The sequence below is a fragment of the Abramis brama genome (assembly GCF_963993115.1).
Source record: "Abramis brama genome assembly, chromosome: 8".
NCBI classification, from domain to species: Eukaryota; Metazoa; Chordata; class Actinopteri; order Cypriniformes; family Leuciscidae; genus Abramis; species Abramis brama.
The window spans coordinates 28,868,505-28,883,536 of NC_139970.1; the positions used below are offsets into that span (position 1 = coordinate 28,868,505).

Genomic DNA, 15,032 nt, shown 5'->3' on the forward strand with positions numbered 1-15,032 from the left:
CTATACTATTAAAACCGTATATTTTTACATTTACAGATTGGCCTCATTCACTTCCATTGTAAGTGCCTCGCTCTAAGGAGAAAGGTTTGCGGAAATTAATATTTTTTTGTGGTAATCAACATTATGCCACAAATGCACTGAACCAAGAATATCCCTCAAACCGCTAAACTACATCACCTCAACCATTGGACAGTTGCATCATATTGGACGTGAAGCTGCATGTTAGCGACCCTCTATCCACCTACACACCCACTGCTCACCCAGACAGCACACTAGTTACTCATCCCTTCTGTTCAAAAATACTTTACAAACTAAACAAGAGCTATTTCTCTGCAGACTCACTCTCTGTGGTTAATAGAGTTCAAAAGTGAGGCTTTTCATAATCATCTGCAGTTGTTGAGTAGTGACAGATGCACCTGTTTTCCCTCTTTAAAGGATCTTTAACCTCTTTCACCCTCAATGAGCCTTCCAGATGTCAAGTGAAATGTGTTCTTAAAAACACAGTGAAATCCTATTACATTGCTTCTATTCTCCAGATTATGTCATTATTTTAGATGCTGAGAAGAAAATGAGACAAAATGTCCTAGGGATGCAGGGATCAGATCACTCCACAGAATGTCTCAAATAAGCAGATACGCAGCAACCCGAACTCATGCAGCGACACAGGGAATGAAAGTATAAATCTCTTTCTTTAAGATTGGTTAAGTTTAATCAAGTTTTACCCAGAGCTCTGTGTTGCGCAACAGTTGAGGGGGAGCTGACAAATAACGTGGACATTAACTTTAAATTAAAACCTAACTTTTATGAATTTTTAAAAGATTTCTTTTTTTCATATTTAAACTTTTTTGCAGTTCACATAAATAGACCTGCAATGTGTCCAATTTTAAAAGTACAAATATGTAATGCAATTAATGAGACTATAAAACTGCAAGCATAAAATGATAAAATAATGCAAAAAATAATGTCTAAAATAGTTTTAAATGTAGTATGGCAGAATGACTGCTGTCGATGGCATGCCAGCAACCCACAACAATGTTACGAGACAACTATGCAACCTGCTACACGAAATGACTCCACGCATGCATTAAGAGCTTTCAACTGTTTCACTTTACGCACTGATGCAAATACCTTAGGTTGGATGTTGAATTTGCTCAAAACACTTTGTATTTGCATTTGACACTTTGGTGAAGGAAATGTAAGTTGGTACGTTCTGCGCACTTACGGGTGCCATCGAAACGGGTGGCGATGGTGTCGAGGAAGGTGTTCTGCGGGGCCAGCAGACCTCTCATCACGGGCATCCTGCTGCGGGTCGACTGCGTCCTCCTCCCGCCTCTGCGCCCAGCAGAGGCAGTGGATTCCTGGTCAGCCCCGAACCCAGGTAAGAATCGGGATGTTCCGGGCGCGCATCCTAGACCCTGCAGGAGCGCCCCGATCCGTGATACGTGCGGCTCCACTTTGGCAGCTCAGCAGTGACCATATCCCTCAACGGAAAGCCCACATATCTGCCTTACATCGTGTCATAAAGAGGGCGAAAATCCGCGTACTTGTCTCTGTAAATCAGGTGCTTGGTGATGAGATGAACCTGTGCGTAACGGCAGCGCTGGAGACCGGAGCTCCGACTGGTGAAGCGACTGCGCACTGATGCCGTGTGAACTCCTCTGTGCCACCACGATCCTTTCTACATCAATATTACTGGCGTTCTCTAGTTGCTATAACCAGCAGATGTCACGTCACGTGGTGAGCAGGGTCTGGTGAGGAGGCTAGAACCCTTGTGCCAGCTCATTGTCTTTTTATTATTTATGAAAGGCTCTTTGTTCAGATGAAATAGTCGAAAAACAAAACAAATTTGGTAAGATATTTAAAATACATTAAAAATTACTTGAATAGTCTTCACCTCTATAATATTTACATTTGTCAAGGTAGTGTAACTGTTTAGAGATATTTTTTTAAACTCTTGAATTATTTAAAAATACATGTTTGCATATAGTTGGCATGACTTGTTAATGACTTAATGGTTAAAAAAATACATTTGCAGGTTTACAATTTACATTTACAATACAATTGTTTTACCTTGAAAGCCATGTCTGAAAATGTTTTTGAAAATATAATAAAGTGATGTGGTAAAATTCAAGGCAAGCATTTTGGTACTTTTCACTTGGTTACACCACTTGACTTTTTTTTTTTTTAAATATAAAGAGAAGAATAAAAAATGTAATAAGCATAGCAAGTTTATCTTACTTTATATCTAACCCTTCAACATAATAATAATAAAAAAAATATTATTATTATCATACATCTCTTTTTCTCTTCTATGCTAAAAACTCAAACGCTCAAATGTAAAATTTGTCACATTGGCCTGCAGACTCACATTCAGTATGCCCAAAATATTCCAAAGGATGACATACAGACTGTAAAAGATATTAGTAGGCCATAGCCTTAACTTGGGTCCATTCATTCAGTTTGCAATTTGACTTATCAGGATTCCCTTTAAAACTAATTTTGCATTGCTATAAAAATATACAAAATAAAAGGCAGATTTTAGGAATGCTAAACCAGGGTTTTTTAAACGTGGAGCCTCAGGGAACCATTAGGGGCTCGTGGAAAAGTTTCGAGAAAAACAATGTAAAAATAAATAAATATATGCTTTTGATTTAAATAAATAAATGATTAAAATTAATAAAATGAATACAAATTAATTAAATAAAAATTATTAAAATAAATAAACAAATAAATTAAAGAATAACAGTACATTGCTACAGTGAGCAGGAAAAATGTAATATATTTTACACATAAGTTGTACATTTTTTATAGTATACTGTAAATGGGGTCTTTATAAAAATGTAGCCTACTATAGCTGTCATTTTAGAATTGGGGTCCCTCGCATAAGGATGATCATATTTGGGGCTCCGTGTCATTTAAAATACTGAAAACCCCTGTGCCCAAGCTTTACAATACACATCGGTATAAATTACAAAATATGGTTGTGGCACCCACACTTATTAGAGACTTACAAACAATGAAATGGTGACATCTGCCGGTAAGTCTGAATTCTGCACTCAGGCAGGAGACAGACGGAGATACCAAACGACTGCTCACTTTCATGGATCGTCCTTACTGCTCACGCGAGCTCAGAGGATAAATACAGTTTCGCACATGAAGAGCAGCGTGCTCGTGATGGTGGACTGAGAATATATGGACTGCTCAAGAAATAGAATGCGTTTTGGAGGTAGGCTGAACCTGTATCTGTCTATTACTGTTTCTTATGCTTTTGTTGCTAAAAGTTAGCAGGATGTATGATAATAATAGAAATCACCCATTTGTTTTGTGTGTAAGGGCTGCTTCAAAACCATTAACAATTTGGGTTATGAATATTGCAATTGGTATAGGCTACCGCTTTCTGTTACTTTGGGGAAATAATTATGTTACTTTGGTCAAGAGACGCACTTTTATGACGCGGTAGTATGTTACACCAATTGACTGCATACCATGCTGCATACTTGACAGGCGTGACAGCATTTACCTTTAAATAGAAAGCAATACCTTAAAATAGAAATTTAGATAGACGTGTAAGGAAGGATCATAGAAGTACGATACAAGTGAGTAGAATTGCAGGTAGTCGTCTAAAATGGAGGGTCCAAAATGGGCAGGGCATGGTGGCCCGGATTGAATCGAAGTTGTCAGGAACGATGGGTCTAAAAATATTTTTCTGTTTCAACTCTTCATTGTTTGTTTTCAGTTCGGTGTAAATTAATAATAAAATAAATATTGACAAGACGGCCGCCGTAGTCACGTGGTATTTTCTCCTCGCTGAATCAGACTTTACTAATAATAATAACAGTTTGAGTTAGATTTGTTTTGTTTTTTTGTTGCTTGAATGAAATCCAAACCATGCGTCCTAGAACACAAAAACATCAAATTTATTAATCAAAATTGACCTTAAGATAAGCCCTTTTTTGTTAAGATCATCAAATTCTTTTGGAAATGAGAGAGGATGGAGAGGTGTTGTTGTTGTTTTACATTTATTTTTGAAATATTGGCCGAAACCGAATATTACCAAAAATTAAACGTCAGAATTCAGTGTGAAAGTCTGAAGTCTGGTAAAGATAAGACATCAATTTTAAAATGGTTTCCTTAATTGCATAATGAACTAATTGACAAAAAAAAAAAACAATTTATTTTTTTGCGGATGTCAGAACATATGACTCTAAATGTGTTTTGTCTTCTAAGTTAATTTTTTTATTAGTTTTTTTCAAAGTCATATTGCTTAATTATTTGCAATTTTAGAAGGTGAAGAAAATGCAGCTCAACGAAGGATTCGTTTTTTTGAGCTGTATAGCGCCACCTAGAGGAAGTCAAGTGTCTGCCCCACTTCAAACAGCTAATTATCCAGAGAAACATGCATCCAAATATGATTCATAATGAGGGAGGGGCTAGTCGTTTGAGTTAGTTCCTTATTCTCTTGGATTGGTGGATGATTATCTGATTGAGGAGTGCAGAGCAGGGGAGAGCCTATGCCATCCGCTCAGCTGATACGAAAACAACGCCTTCCGAGACCAGTCCAAAACCTTTCAAGCTTCCATAAGAACACATCAACCATCTGAGATCTCTTCATTTTACTCCCGTACAACCTCAAGAGAAAAGGTAGGCTTCGTATATTGGGTTGTGAGACTTAACTGTTAGATTGTTTGCTAAACATTACAGTCGCTGTTGTTTGATTTGACGTCTCCTGCAAAGTGCTACCGGTATACTGAGCATTATCGAAGAAAACACTAAAGTGGTGCATTCATCAGAAAAGACCTTGTTACAATCTCGCTGATCATATATAATTGACATATTTAATGGATTGTTTATGTTGCATTAATCATTTTTACGACAAATCGTAAAATAACCCCCATATTCGTCTGAAGCTTCACGATTACGATTTCCGATTCATTTATTAAAACATCAAGTTATGTGTAAATCAGTATTGCACGTCCTGTATTTGACCTTTGTTCTAGTTGCTTTATGTAACCAGGACCAGTTCGTGGAACTAAAAAAAAAATTAATAGTGACACAATTGATACAATGATGCACTTAATCTGTCGTGGTGGATAAACGGACAGTGTCATATTACACAATGGCTGCCTGTCTGTCAGGTGCTGTTAGTTCAGCTGAAAATACATGAAACATGAGAATAACTAACTGATGTCTTTCACTAGCTGTGACATTAGTACAGAGATAGTTATACCATACTGAACCATACTTGCATTTTAGTCCAAGGTACTTAAAAGAACAGCATGGCACTGCAATGTTTAAAAATTAAAACATTGAAAACCATTAAAAACTAATTTTGTTACATGCTACAGACTTCAAAGTCTGACATGTGGTGCTTATTAGTCTGCACGTTCATAAATGCTGTCCGTTAAAACAGGTTTAAGTCAAAAATGCTGATTCACTGGTTGTGTAACTTTTTTTTCTCAATGGAATCTATTCATTCTTAAGGTAGTAAGTACCAACACATCTTCACATATAACTGTCATCAATCTTGCAGGGTCCAAAATGTCTCAGAAGATCAAAGCCGGTTCTGTGGTCGAGATGCAAGGAGATGAGATGACTAGGGTAATATGGGAGCTCATAAAAGAGAAACTCATCTTTCCTTATCTGGAGCTGGACCTGCACAGGTGAGATTAAGTGTGTGTGTGTGTGTGTGTGTGTGTGTGTGTCTCATTATATTTGATTTCCCTTATGTACACGTTAATCTGATTTAATGCAACTTTACTGCCAATTAGTCATGCATTACAAACATTTGCCAGGGTAACCATAGTACTAAAGTTGATGCCATATCACTACAGTTACTGTTTCTATTGTAAAATGATTATAAAGTAATATGGACCTCTTTTCAAAATCTTTTTATTTCTATATATTCTAAAAATAATTAATGAATATTTATTGTTCAAATACTTTTTTAACTGATATTTATTTGTTTTTATTATTTTGATATTTACCACATATTTATTTTAGTGCCAAAAACTGCATTACTAACAATAATCACACCACTGAGAAGGTACCTGCCAAGTTTTACAAATATGACATTTCCTGTTTTTCTCAGGCAACAATGTGGTAATCCTCAAGGCCAAAGAGAAGTGTTATCATCCCATAAGTTAGAGCATTTATTACTTAACATCGCTTTCTGTGCTTGAAATTGTCATGAATCGTCAGCATCTGAACTTTGAGCTTGTGGTAACAGTTTAATCTGAGTGGCTCTTTAGCTATGAAGTATGAAGTATAAATAAAGTGCATGAACTTGACCTGAAGTATGGTAAAATAGTGCAAACTAAAACCGTATCAGTCTGATAAGAGTATTATCAGTACGTTAGCAAACAAGGTGTCGTCACTTAAGAGGGATCTCCTGATCCATGTTCATTCAGTCACTGAACTGCTCTTTGAGCTTGAGTTGTAAGATTGTTTGCGTATCTTTACCTCTCAACATCCTTTAGTCGCATTGTTGAGCACTAGAGGCTTTTATTGACGGATTAAACTGAGCTAAGTCTATGGCAGCCCCTGAAAACGTATGATAAATTGTTCTGAAATGTCTAAATCCACTAGCGCCACCAACAGTTTTTCACAATCATTATCGCACCAGGGAGTGGAAGTAAAGTGGGTGAAAGGTCACAGGATACTTCACAATAGCGAGGCCCGAGAACAAGGAAAGTATGGGAAAGTTCCGCCCCCCTGTGTTGTAGCTCAGGGATGTGTAAAGCGTGTAAAGTGTGTCACACTCTTCCTCGCTAGTTGTAGAGACTCTGAGAAGACGCCTTCATTATTTCAGTCACACATATCCAGAACAGATGAGGCCTTTCATTTGCTCGTCTGCTCAGAGCACAAGTGAGAGTTGCTTGGATGAATTTAAATCAGCATGGATTTAATTTTAGTTTGGAGATTCCTGACTATTCAAAGGTTTGAAGGCATGTGTTTGGTAGCTGGAGATCACAAAGTATTTACTGAATGAAATGCATGGGGATATGAATAATAAATGAAATCATTTTGAAACATTTGAAGAGTTCAGATGCAAAAGCCTCTAAGTGCCATCAGAAAATTTCTTCTAGAATGGTCATTTTTATCAAGCTCATATATTTAAGTTCAGTAATTTCACTTAAATGACAATTAATAGGTAATTTTCATTGCCATTTAAGTGAAATTACTGAACTTAAATATATGAGCTTGATAAAAATGACCATTCTAGAAGAAATTTTCAGATGGCACTTAGAGGCTTTTGCATCTGAACTCTTCAATTCGGCTCTAGTACTCGCTGCTCAGCTAACACATTTTACTATGTTTAAAATGCTTTCTACAGAATTCCACATATGTTGTCCCCCTACAAGAAGGCAAAAAAAGCATGTACACTACCATTTAAAAGTTTAGTGACAGTACAATTTTTATTATTATTCTTTGAAAGTAATATTAGGCCTAATGCTTTTGTTCATCAAGAAGGATGCATTCAATTGATCAAAAGTGACAGTAAAACATTTGCAATGTTCCACAAGATTTCTGTTTCAGGGAAATGCTGTTTTTTTTTACTTTCTATTCTTCAAAGAATCCTGAAATGTAACCTGGTTTCCACAAAAATATTAAGCAGCACAACTGTTTTCAACATTGATGATAAGAAATGTTTCTTGAGCACCAAATCAGCATATTAGAATGATTTCTGAAGGATCATGTGACACTGAAGACTGGAGTAATGATGCTGAAAATTCAGCTTTGCCAACACAGGAATAAATTACATTTAAAAATATTTTCAAATAGAAAAGTTAATAAATGAACTCTTCTGTTTCAGTTCACTGGAACAGTGTCTTTGTGCTAAATTACCATGGCTCTAGTTTCCCATTGACCTCATTTAAAGTGTGCCGTGGGACGCCATCTTCTGACTGCTAGTGTTCTGATTGTGTTCCGAGTCCAACATTACAAATCTGGCTGTCAGTATGAACCGAATTATAAACTTTTTATTATGTAGGCAGGAAAGTAGGGGTAAGAGAAGGGAATGGGATCAGAACAATACCCAGGTCAGACTCAAAACTGCTCGTATGTGTTCCGAGCATGTGACAGTCCACTGCACTACAGCTCAGACAGGTTATAAGCTAGAGACCTTATGTAGCCTGTCTTCCAGTTTGTATTTCCACAGCATGGAGATAAGATCTTACAGATTTATGAATGAACTAAGTTTAGAAATGACATTTGTTATGACATCTGCTTCAAACATTACAATGCTCATGATAACTTTAGTTAACTCTACAATAAGTAAACCCACTTCACCAGCTAATTACTCTTCTACAGCAATGTCATAGAAACATACAGAGCTACCGCAAAATTCTGAAGATGGCTGCGTGCTTGCATCTCTGGCGCTAAGGTTTATACAACGCAGTTTTCTTCCTTTCCACTTGAATCGGCATCAATAATAGAACCTTTATAATAGACCTTTATAATTATCAGATTTTTTGACTGCTAAAATATAATTTGCAAAGAAATGCATAATGATTATTAAATGTCAAGAACATCACAGAGTAGTTCTCATAGATGAGCAAAACTCAAGTTTTTTTTTGTTTTTTTGTTGTTGTTTTTTTTGCTGTGTGTGTGTGGTAGCTTTGACCTGGGAATGGAGAACCGTGATGCCACCGACGACAAGGTGACGGTTGAGGCGGCGGAGGCTGTGAGACGCTACAACGTTGGCATCAAGTGCGCCACCATCACTCCTGATGAGAAGCGTGTGGAGGAGTTCAAGCTCAAGAAGATGTGGCGCTCTCCCAATGGAACAATTAGGAACATCCTGGGTGGCACTGTGTTCCGAGAGGCTATTATCTGCAAAAACATTCCCCGCTTGGTTCCAGGCTGGATCAAGCCTATAATTATTGGCAGACACGCACATGGTGACCAGGTGAGGAGCTCCTACATATATTGTGCATATATTACAATGTCTATTATTAAGTCTAATTGTGAATTTGTTCTGGGGTTTTTTTCATATCACTGCTGTTTTATCAAAATGTACATGCCTAAGAAAACATCCTTTAATCTTGGAGATCACGTTACAGGTAAAAGATCTTCTGAAATGACATGTCCTCTTCACTTTTACAGTACAAGGCTACAGATTTTGTTGTCCCGGGCCCTGGAACAGTGGAAATGACGTACACTCCCAAAAACGGAGGGGAGCCGCTTAAGTTTGTTGTCCATGACTTTGAAGGTAACCTACAGTGATTTACAATAGTATTGGTGTTTTAAAATTATGTTTAGAATAATTTTTTTAAAGCTAGAATTTACAATTCTTATTTTTTAAAATGAATCTTTCATTAATGAATTCATCATTAATTCCTACCCATATATATATACAAATAATATTCAGTAAAATGAAATAGTCAAAGCCTACTTGCACGCACACACACATACATATACATATACATATACATATATATATATATATATGTATATGTATGTGTGTGTGCGTGCAAGTAGGCTTTGACTATTTCATTTTACTGAATATTATTTGTTATATAGAGTGAAAATGATAAGAAATATAGGATAGCATATATATATATATATATATATATATATATATATATATATATACGTGTATATATGAATCCTGCGATTCAGCAACTACCTGCTAATGCATACACATTCATGTAAAGTAGCCTTGTTGACAAGCTTGGGTGAGTAAAGGCAAAATGCACAAGTTATAGTACCTTCAGTGCCCTGAAGATGGTGATATCGCTTCCAGGGCTCTCAAGTTTTGAAGACAGGCAAGAGAGATTGCATTACTCATCACAAATCTATTGGAGTAAAGAGTAGGCCTACTTTTTAAAGTTACTAATATCGTTGATACTCTGTCAAACTACAATGTAGCCAAAAAGATATGATAACTAATTACATTTACACCAATACTTTACACCACTGCGAATTCTCATAGACTACTCTTTTCACATACTGTTTTTCGTCTACTATTTAGTAAGGAAGTATGTGTTTTTGGATTCAGCCCTTCTGTATCTCAAAGATGTGTACATGTCTATGTATGATGATGTCATTACAGTGGACTGTGGCCTGTTTGAGCACCGAACATGTTTGTCTAGTCAATGTTACAGTATAAGGACACATGGCCAGATTAACACTCTCCTGGGTCTGCAAATACTGATCAGATGAAATTATTGTGCAAAGGTTGGATTTGAAATCATTTGGAATGTAGCCTACTTGATTCTAAATATCATTTTGCTCAAGCATATCTGCTTTCAGACCAGGTTTTCTTGACAAATGTCATGATTATATATGTTCAGGTACTGGTGGAGTTGCTCTGGGGATGTACAACACAGACAGCTCAATCCGGGACTTTGCTCACAGCTCTTTACAGATGGGGTTGACCAAAGGCTGGCCGATGTATCTCAGCACCAAGAACACCATCCTGAAGAAATATGATGGCCGTTTCAAAGATATTTTCCAGGAGATCTATGAAAAGTGAGTAACCATGAAATGGTTGCGTTTGAATTGTCACTGAATACATTGACCTTGATCTAGTTACACAGGGTCTTTTGAACTAAAGAAGCATTGAGTGCTTTTACAGTATGTATGATAACTGAAAATCTGCCTGTTATAAAACAATTTTTTTTAATGGCTTAAATCAATAAACGCATGGCATTTTTCATTATAAAAGATTTTCTCCTGTCATGGCATTAAAGCATAAACATTTAAGCATAATTATTAATCATAATTATGCGCACACTGAACAAGCTGGGAAAAAAATTCAGAAAACATTATATAAGTTGATTTTGTAACAATAGCATTCTGACACTGTGTGTGTGTGTGTGTGTGTGTGTGTGTGTGTGTGTTGCAGAGACTACAAGGCTCAGTATGAGGCCAAAGGCATCTGGTATGAGCATCGGCTGATTGATGACATGGTGGCTCAGGCCATGAAGTCTGAGGGTGGCTTTATCTGGGCCTGTAAGAACTATGATGGAGACGTGCAGTCAGACTCTGTAGCTCAGGGTGAGTAAAACTAACATGCAGTGAAATGACCACATATTATTTTAGATATTTATCTTTTGCACCCAACCATTTTTCATTCATTTCATTATTTATTTATAAAGCACATTTAAAAACAATCCATGGTTGACCAAAGTGCTGAACAGGACAATATAATCAAAAACTAAAGTTAAAATCGATACAATTAAATAATTAAATAATACATTAAATATATTACAATTCAAAATTGATAAATGCATTAAAGATCCACATTAAGAAAATGTGTTTTAAGCTTTGATTTAAAAGTGGCAAGTGATGACACCGTTCTGATCGATAGTAGTAGAATGTATTAAATCAGTTAAGTATCCTGGTGCTAGGCCGTGTAACGATTTAAAAACAAAAACTAAAATTCTTAACTCAGTTCTCAGTTTGACCGGTATCCAGTGTAAAGAAGTTAAAATAGGAGTGATGTGATCGAATTTTCGACTGCCAGTCAACAGCCAGGCAGCAACATTTTGAACTGATTGAAGACGCCCGATAAATGATTGGTTAGCTCCAAAATAGAGTAAATTGCAATAGTCAAGTTGTGAGGTGATGAACGCATGAATGACTATTTTGAAGTTCTTTGGAGAGAGAAAAGATTTGACTTTTGCAAGATGTTGCAAGTGAAAGAAACATGATTTTACGACGGAATTAATTTGTTTATCAAACTTCAGGCCTGAATCAAACAGAACACCTACATTTTTTGCAGATGAGGTAACATGAAAATTTAACTCGCCAAGGTCCGGAATACCAGAGTCATAGAAATCACTTGGTCCAAACAGTATTACTTCAGTTTTATTCTCATTTAAAGCTAAAAAAATTGTGTGTAAGCCATGGTTTCACTTCCTGAAAACATGCAAGCAGGACTTCTAAAGAGCTTGAATTATTTTGTTTAAATGGGAAGTACAGTTGGGTGTCGTCAGCGTATAAATGAAATGATACTCAGAATTTGGAAAAGATGGAACCAAGTGGCAGCAAATATAAAGAAAATAGTACAGGAGCTAGAATAGATCCCTGTGGTACACCACAGGAAAGATGTGCTGCTGAGGAAGTATGATTTCCAATGCGTACAGAAAAGTTTCTGTTGGTTAAAGAAGACTGGAACCAATTTAAAACGGTACCCTGAATGCCAACGTAATTATTCAGTCGAGAAATAAAAATTGTATGATCAACCATATCGAAAGCAGAGCTGAGATCTAAAAGGACCAGAGCAACAGCCACTCCCATTATCTGTAGCCAGCATAATGTCATTAGTAACGTTCAATAGAGCGGATTCGGTGCTGTGTAGTTTCCTAAATCCTGACTGGAAAGTATCATATAGTGAATTTGTTCTCAGAAAAGATTGTAATTGAGTGAAAACAACCTTTTCCAAGATTTTTGAGATAAATGGAAGATTAGAAATTACTTAAGTCAGATATATCAAGATTAGATTTTTTCAGAAGGGGAGTAACTGAAGCATGTTTTAGGTAGTCAGGGACCGTACCAGTACTCAAACAAATGTTAATAAAAAACAGGAGATCAGGCCCTATGATATCGACGATTTGCTTAAAAAAGTGTGACGGAATAATAGCATATGGACAAGAGGCAGGTTTTAGATGTTCAACAATATCTCTGCAAGTATGTAGAATGCCATCCAATGCCAAACATTCTATGGAATAAATGAATTGGTCGGCACTGAACATAATAAGAATGATGGATTATCTCAGTGTACACTACTATTGAAAAGTTGGAGGTCAATGAGATTTCTTTATTTTTATTTTCATTTTTTTTTAAACAAAATAAAATACTTTTATCCTGCAAAGAAGCATCAAGTTGATTCAAAGTGACAGTAAAGACTTTTACATTAATATAATTCCCTTAAAAAAAAAAAAAAAACTGCATATTAGAATGATTTCTGTAGGATCATGTGACACTGAAGACTAGAGTAATGCCTTTGCCATCACAGGAATAAATTGCATTTGAAAATATGTTAAAGCTAAAAACTGTTGTTTAAAATTCTAATAATATTTCACAATATTACAGTTTTACTGTATTTTGATCAAATAAATCCAGCCTTGGTGAGCATAAAAGAAACATCTTTCAAAAGCATTTAAAAAATCTTACCAACCCCAAACTTTTGTATGGTAGTGTATAATTTTGAGTTAAAATCTTATGCATGTTTTTGTGGTGATCGGGTGTGAAATATGCATTCATTTAAGCCCTATCGTGAATTTGCGTAATGGGTTGGCATTACTCTTTGTGAATGTATTATGAAAGAATGATGAAATTTTATAGTGAGTAAACTTTTTGGTCTCTGTCTCTAGGCTATGGGTCTCTGGGTATGATGACCAGCGTGCTCATATGTCCTGACGGGCGTACGGTAGAAGCTGAGGCAGCCCATGGCACAGTCACGCGGCATTATCGTATGCACCAGCAGGGCAAGGAGACGTCCACCAACCCCATCGGTGAGGAAAACACTTACTTCATTACCAGTCTTAATCAATAAATCCACAGATGATGCCATAGAAACTGTTTTTCATGATCACATAAAAACAATGCTTGTCGCACAATGCAACTTCATAGACTCATGATTTTATCCCATCAGCCTCGATCTTTGCGTGGACGCGAGGGCTGCTGCACCGGGCGGAGCTGGATAAGAACGCAGAGCTGCGTGTGTTTGCTGAGGCACTAGAGGCCGTTTGTATCGAGACCATCGAAGCTGGTTTCATGACCAAGGACCTGGCCATCTGCATCAAGGGCATGTCTGGGTACGTCCATTATCTACTCTGGGTCACTTGCTCTAAAATATATGGTATTTACTGAAGGTCATTCGATAGATTTCTCGTTATTATGGTTTTGTCAGTTATAGAGTGGTGTTAGACATGGGGATTTGATGATGACTTATAGCGGACTTACAAAAGACAGCATGAATTCAGTGTTAAAGTGATATTGCTGAGCACTTTCTGTAAAAAATACCGTTTTTAAAGTATATCCATGCCTGTGCAAGGATAGTTCTGATATTTATATATGCATTTCTTTCTGTTTATTTCTTTGAAGTGTTGCACGCTCAGATTACCTCAACACTTTTGAGTTCTTGGACAAACTGGCCGAGAATCTGAAGATAAAGTTGTCAAGCCAGCCCAAACTGTAAAGCTGCTGGGTTTTGATTGGGTGTCCATGCACATGCAGCCCTCAATCCACGTCAAGCCGCAGACTCGGTCAGCCTCGTCTCCTGTCTAACCGGGACCAAAGACAGAGAAATTGACTTCACCACTACAACCAGTAGGGGGAGCAGTGCACTTTCAACTGGAAGACATGAAAGTGCCTTTTTAAATGGAAGGAGCTACTGTCACCTTCATTATGCTTTTAAAAACAAATTGGAAACATTCATATAGGAAATTTGTATCTGTATATATACATTTTATCAGTGCCATTTTATTTTTAATCATGCCCCCTGTAGTGCAGCCCTTCTCTCAGGTGCTTGAATATCTGTTGCCTTATCATCTGTAATTGTCTCATCTTCAGACAGCCACTCTTGAAGCCATCCCAAGAACCGTAAGATTAGCCTAGGTCTTAACAATGTAAATACCTGCTTTTAACTGAAATGCTGGTAGTTAACACTAGTAGACATTCCTCTTCATTCTTCAACACTCTGTACCACTGTCTGTCACCGTTTTAAAAATTAATTTCCTTATATGCTTCGGTTTATGTCAGTCTGTGTGCTCATGTGATCAGGTCTTGTGATATGACGTCAACAATAAATGAGACTTTTTGAGAAGAGTATCTCATGTGTTTTGTCTTTGTCTGATCTTGTTCATTTATTAAATATGTTCGTTGTGTGAATTTAAATGTATTTAGTATTGTAAAGTGACATGGTGCTTCAGCTCTACTACATGGCATCCACTTCAATAATTCAATGGCAAACAAATTGATATCACTATATAGTTTTAAATACTTCAAGCAGGGTCCATGATCAAAACCATGTAAATGAGTGAATTGATGCAATGATTAAAAGTCTTTGTGATAACTTCCAT

General features: G+C 36.7%; 2 protein-coding genes across 4 annotated transcripts in view; one reads left to right on the forward strand and one right to left on the reverse strand.

The window, feature by feature from the left end:
• The window catches only part of kcnh3 (potassium voltage-gated channel, subfamily H (eag-related), member 3), a 111,743-nt gene extending 109,982 nt beyond the window's left edge, over nt 1-1,761 (reverse strand). The window contains exon 1 of the mRNA XM_084122838.1: nt 1,223-1,761. Within this exon, the coding sequence (XP_083978964.1) occupies nt 1,223-1,298 (76 nt within the window). The 5' untranslated portion in view covers nt 1,299-1,761. The remainder of the gene's footprint in view (nt 1-1,222) is intronic.
• Nucleotides 1,762-3,054: 1,293 nt separating this feature from the next.
• On the forward strand, nt 3,055-14,781 carry idh1 (isocitrate dehydrogenase (NADP(+)) 1). Of its 3 annotated transcripts, none has more exons than XM_084123120.1 (10): nt 3,055-3,226; nt 4,497-4,641; nt 5,531-5,660; nt 8,617-8,908; nt 9,106-9,211; nt 10,296-10,473; nt 10,850-11,001; nt 13,323-13,463; nt 13,604-13,766; nt 14,056-14,781. In XM_084123120.1, exons 3-10 carry the CDS (start codon nt 5,539-5,541, stop codon nt 14,147-14,149), a joined length of 1,248 nt encoding a protein of 415 aa, XP_083979246.1. In that variant the 5' UTR covers nt 3,055-3,226; nt 4,497-4,641; nt 5,531-5,538; the 3' UTR covers nt 14,150-14,781. The 3 variants fall into 3 exon arrangements, with proteins under 3 accessions (XP_083979246.1, XP_083979244.1, XP_083979245.1); XM_084123119.1 differs by having other exon boundaries at nt 3,059-3,226; nt 4,285-4,641; XM_084123118.1 differs by lacking the exon at nt 4,497-4,641.
• Nucleotides 14,782-15,032: the final 251 nt, after the last annotated feature.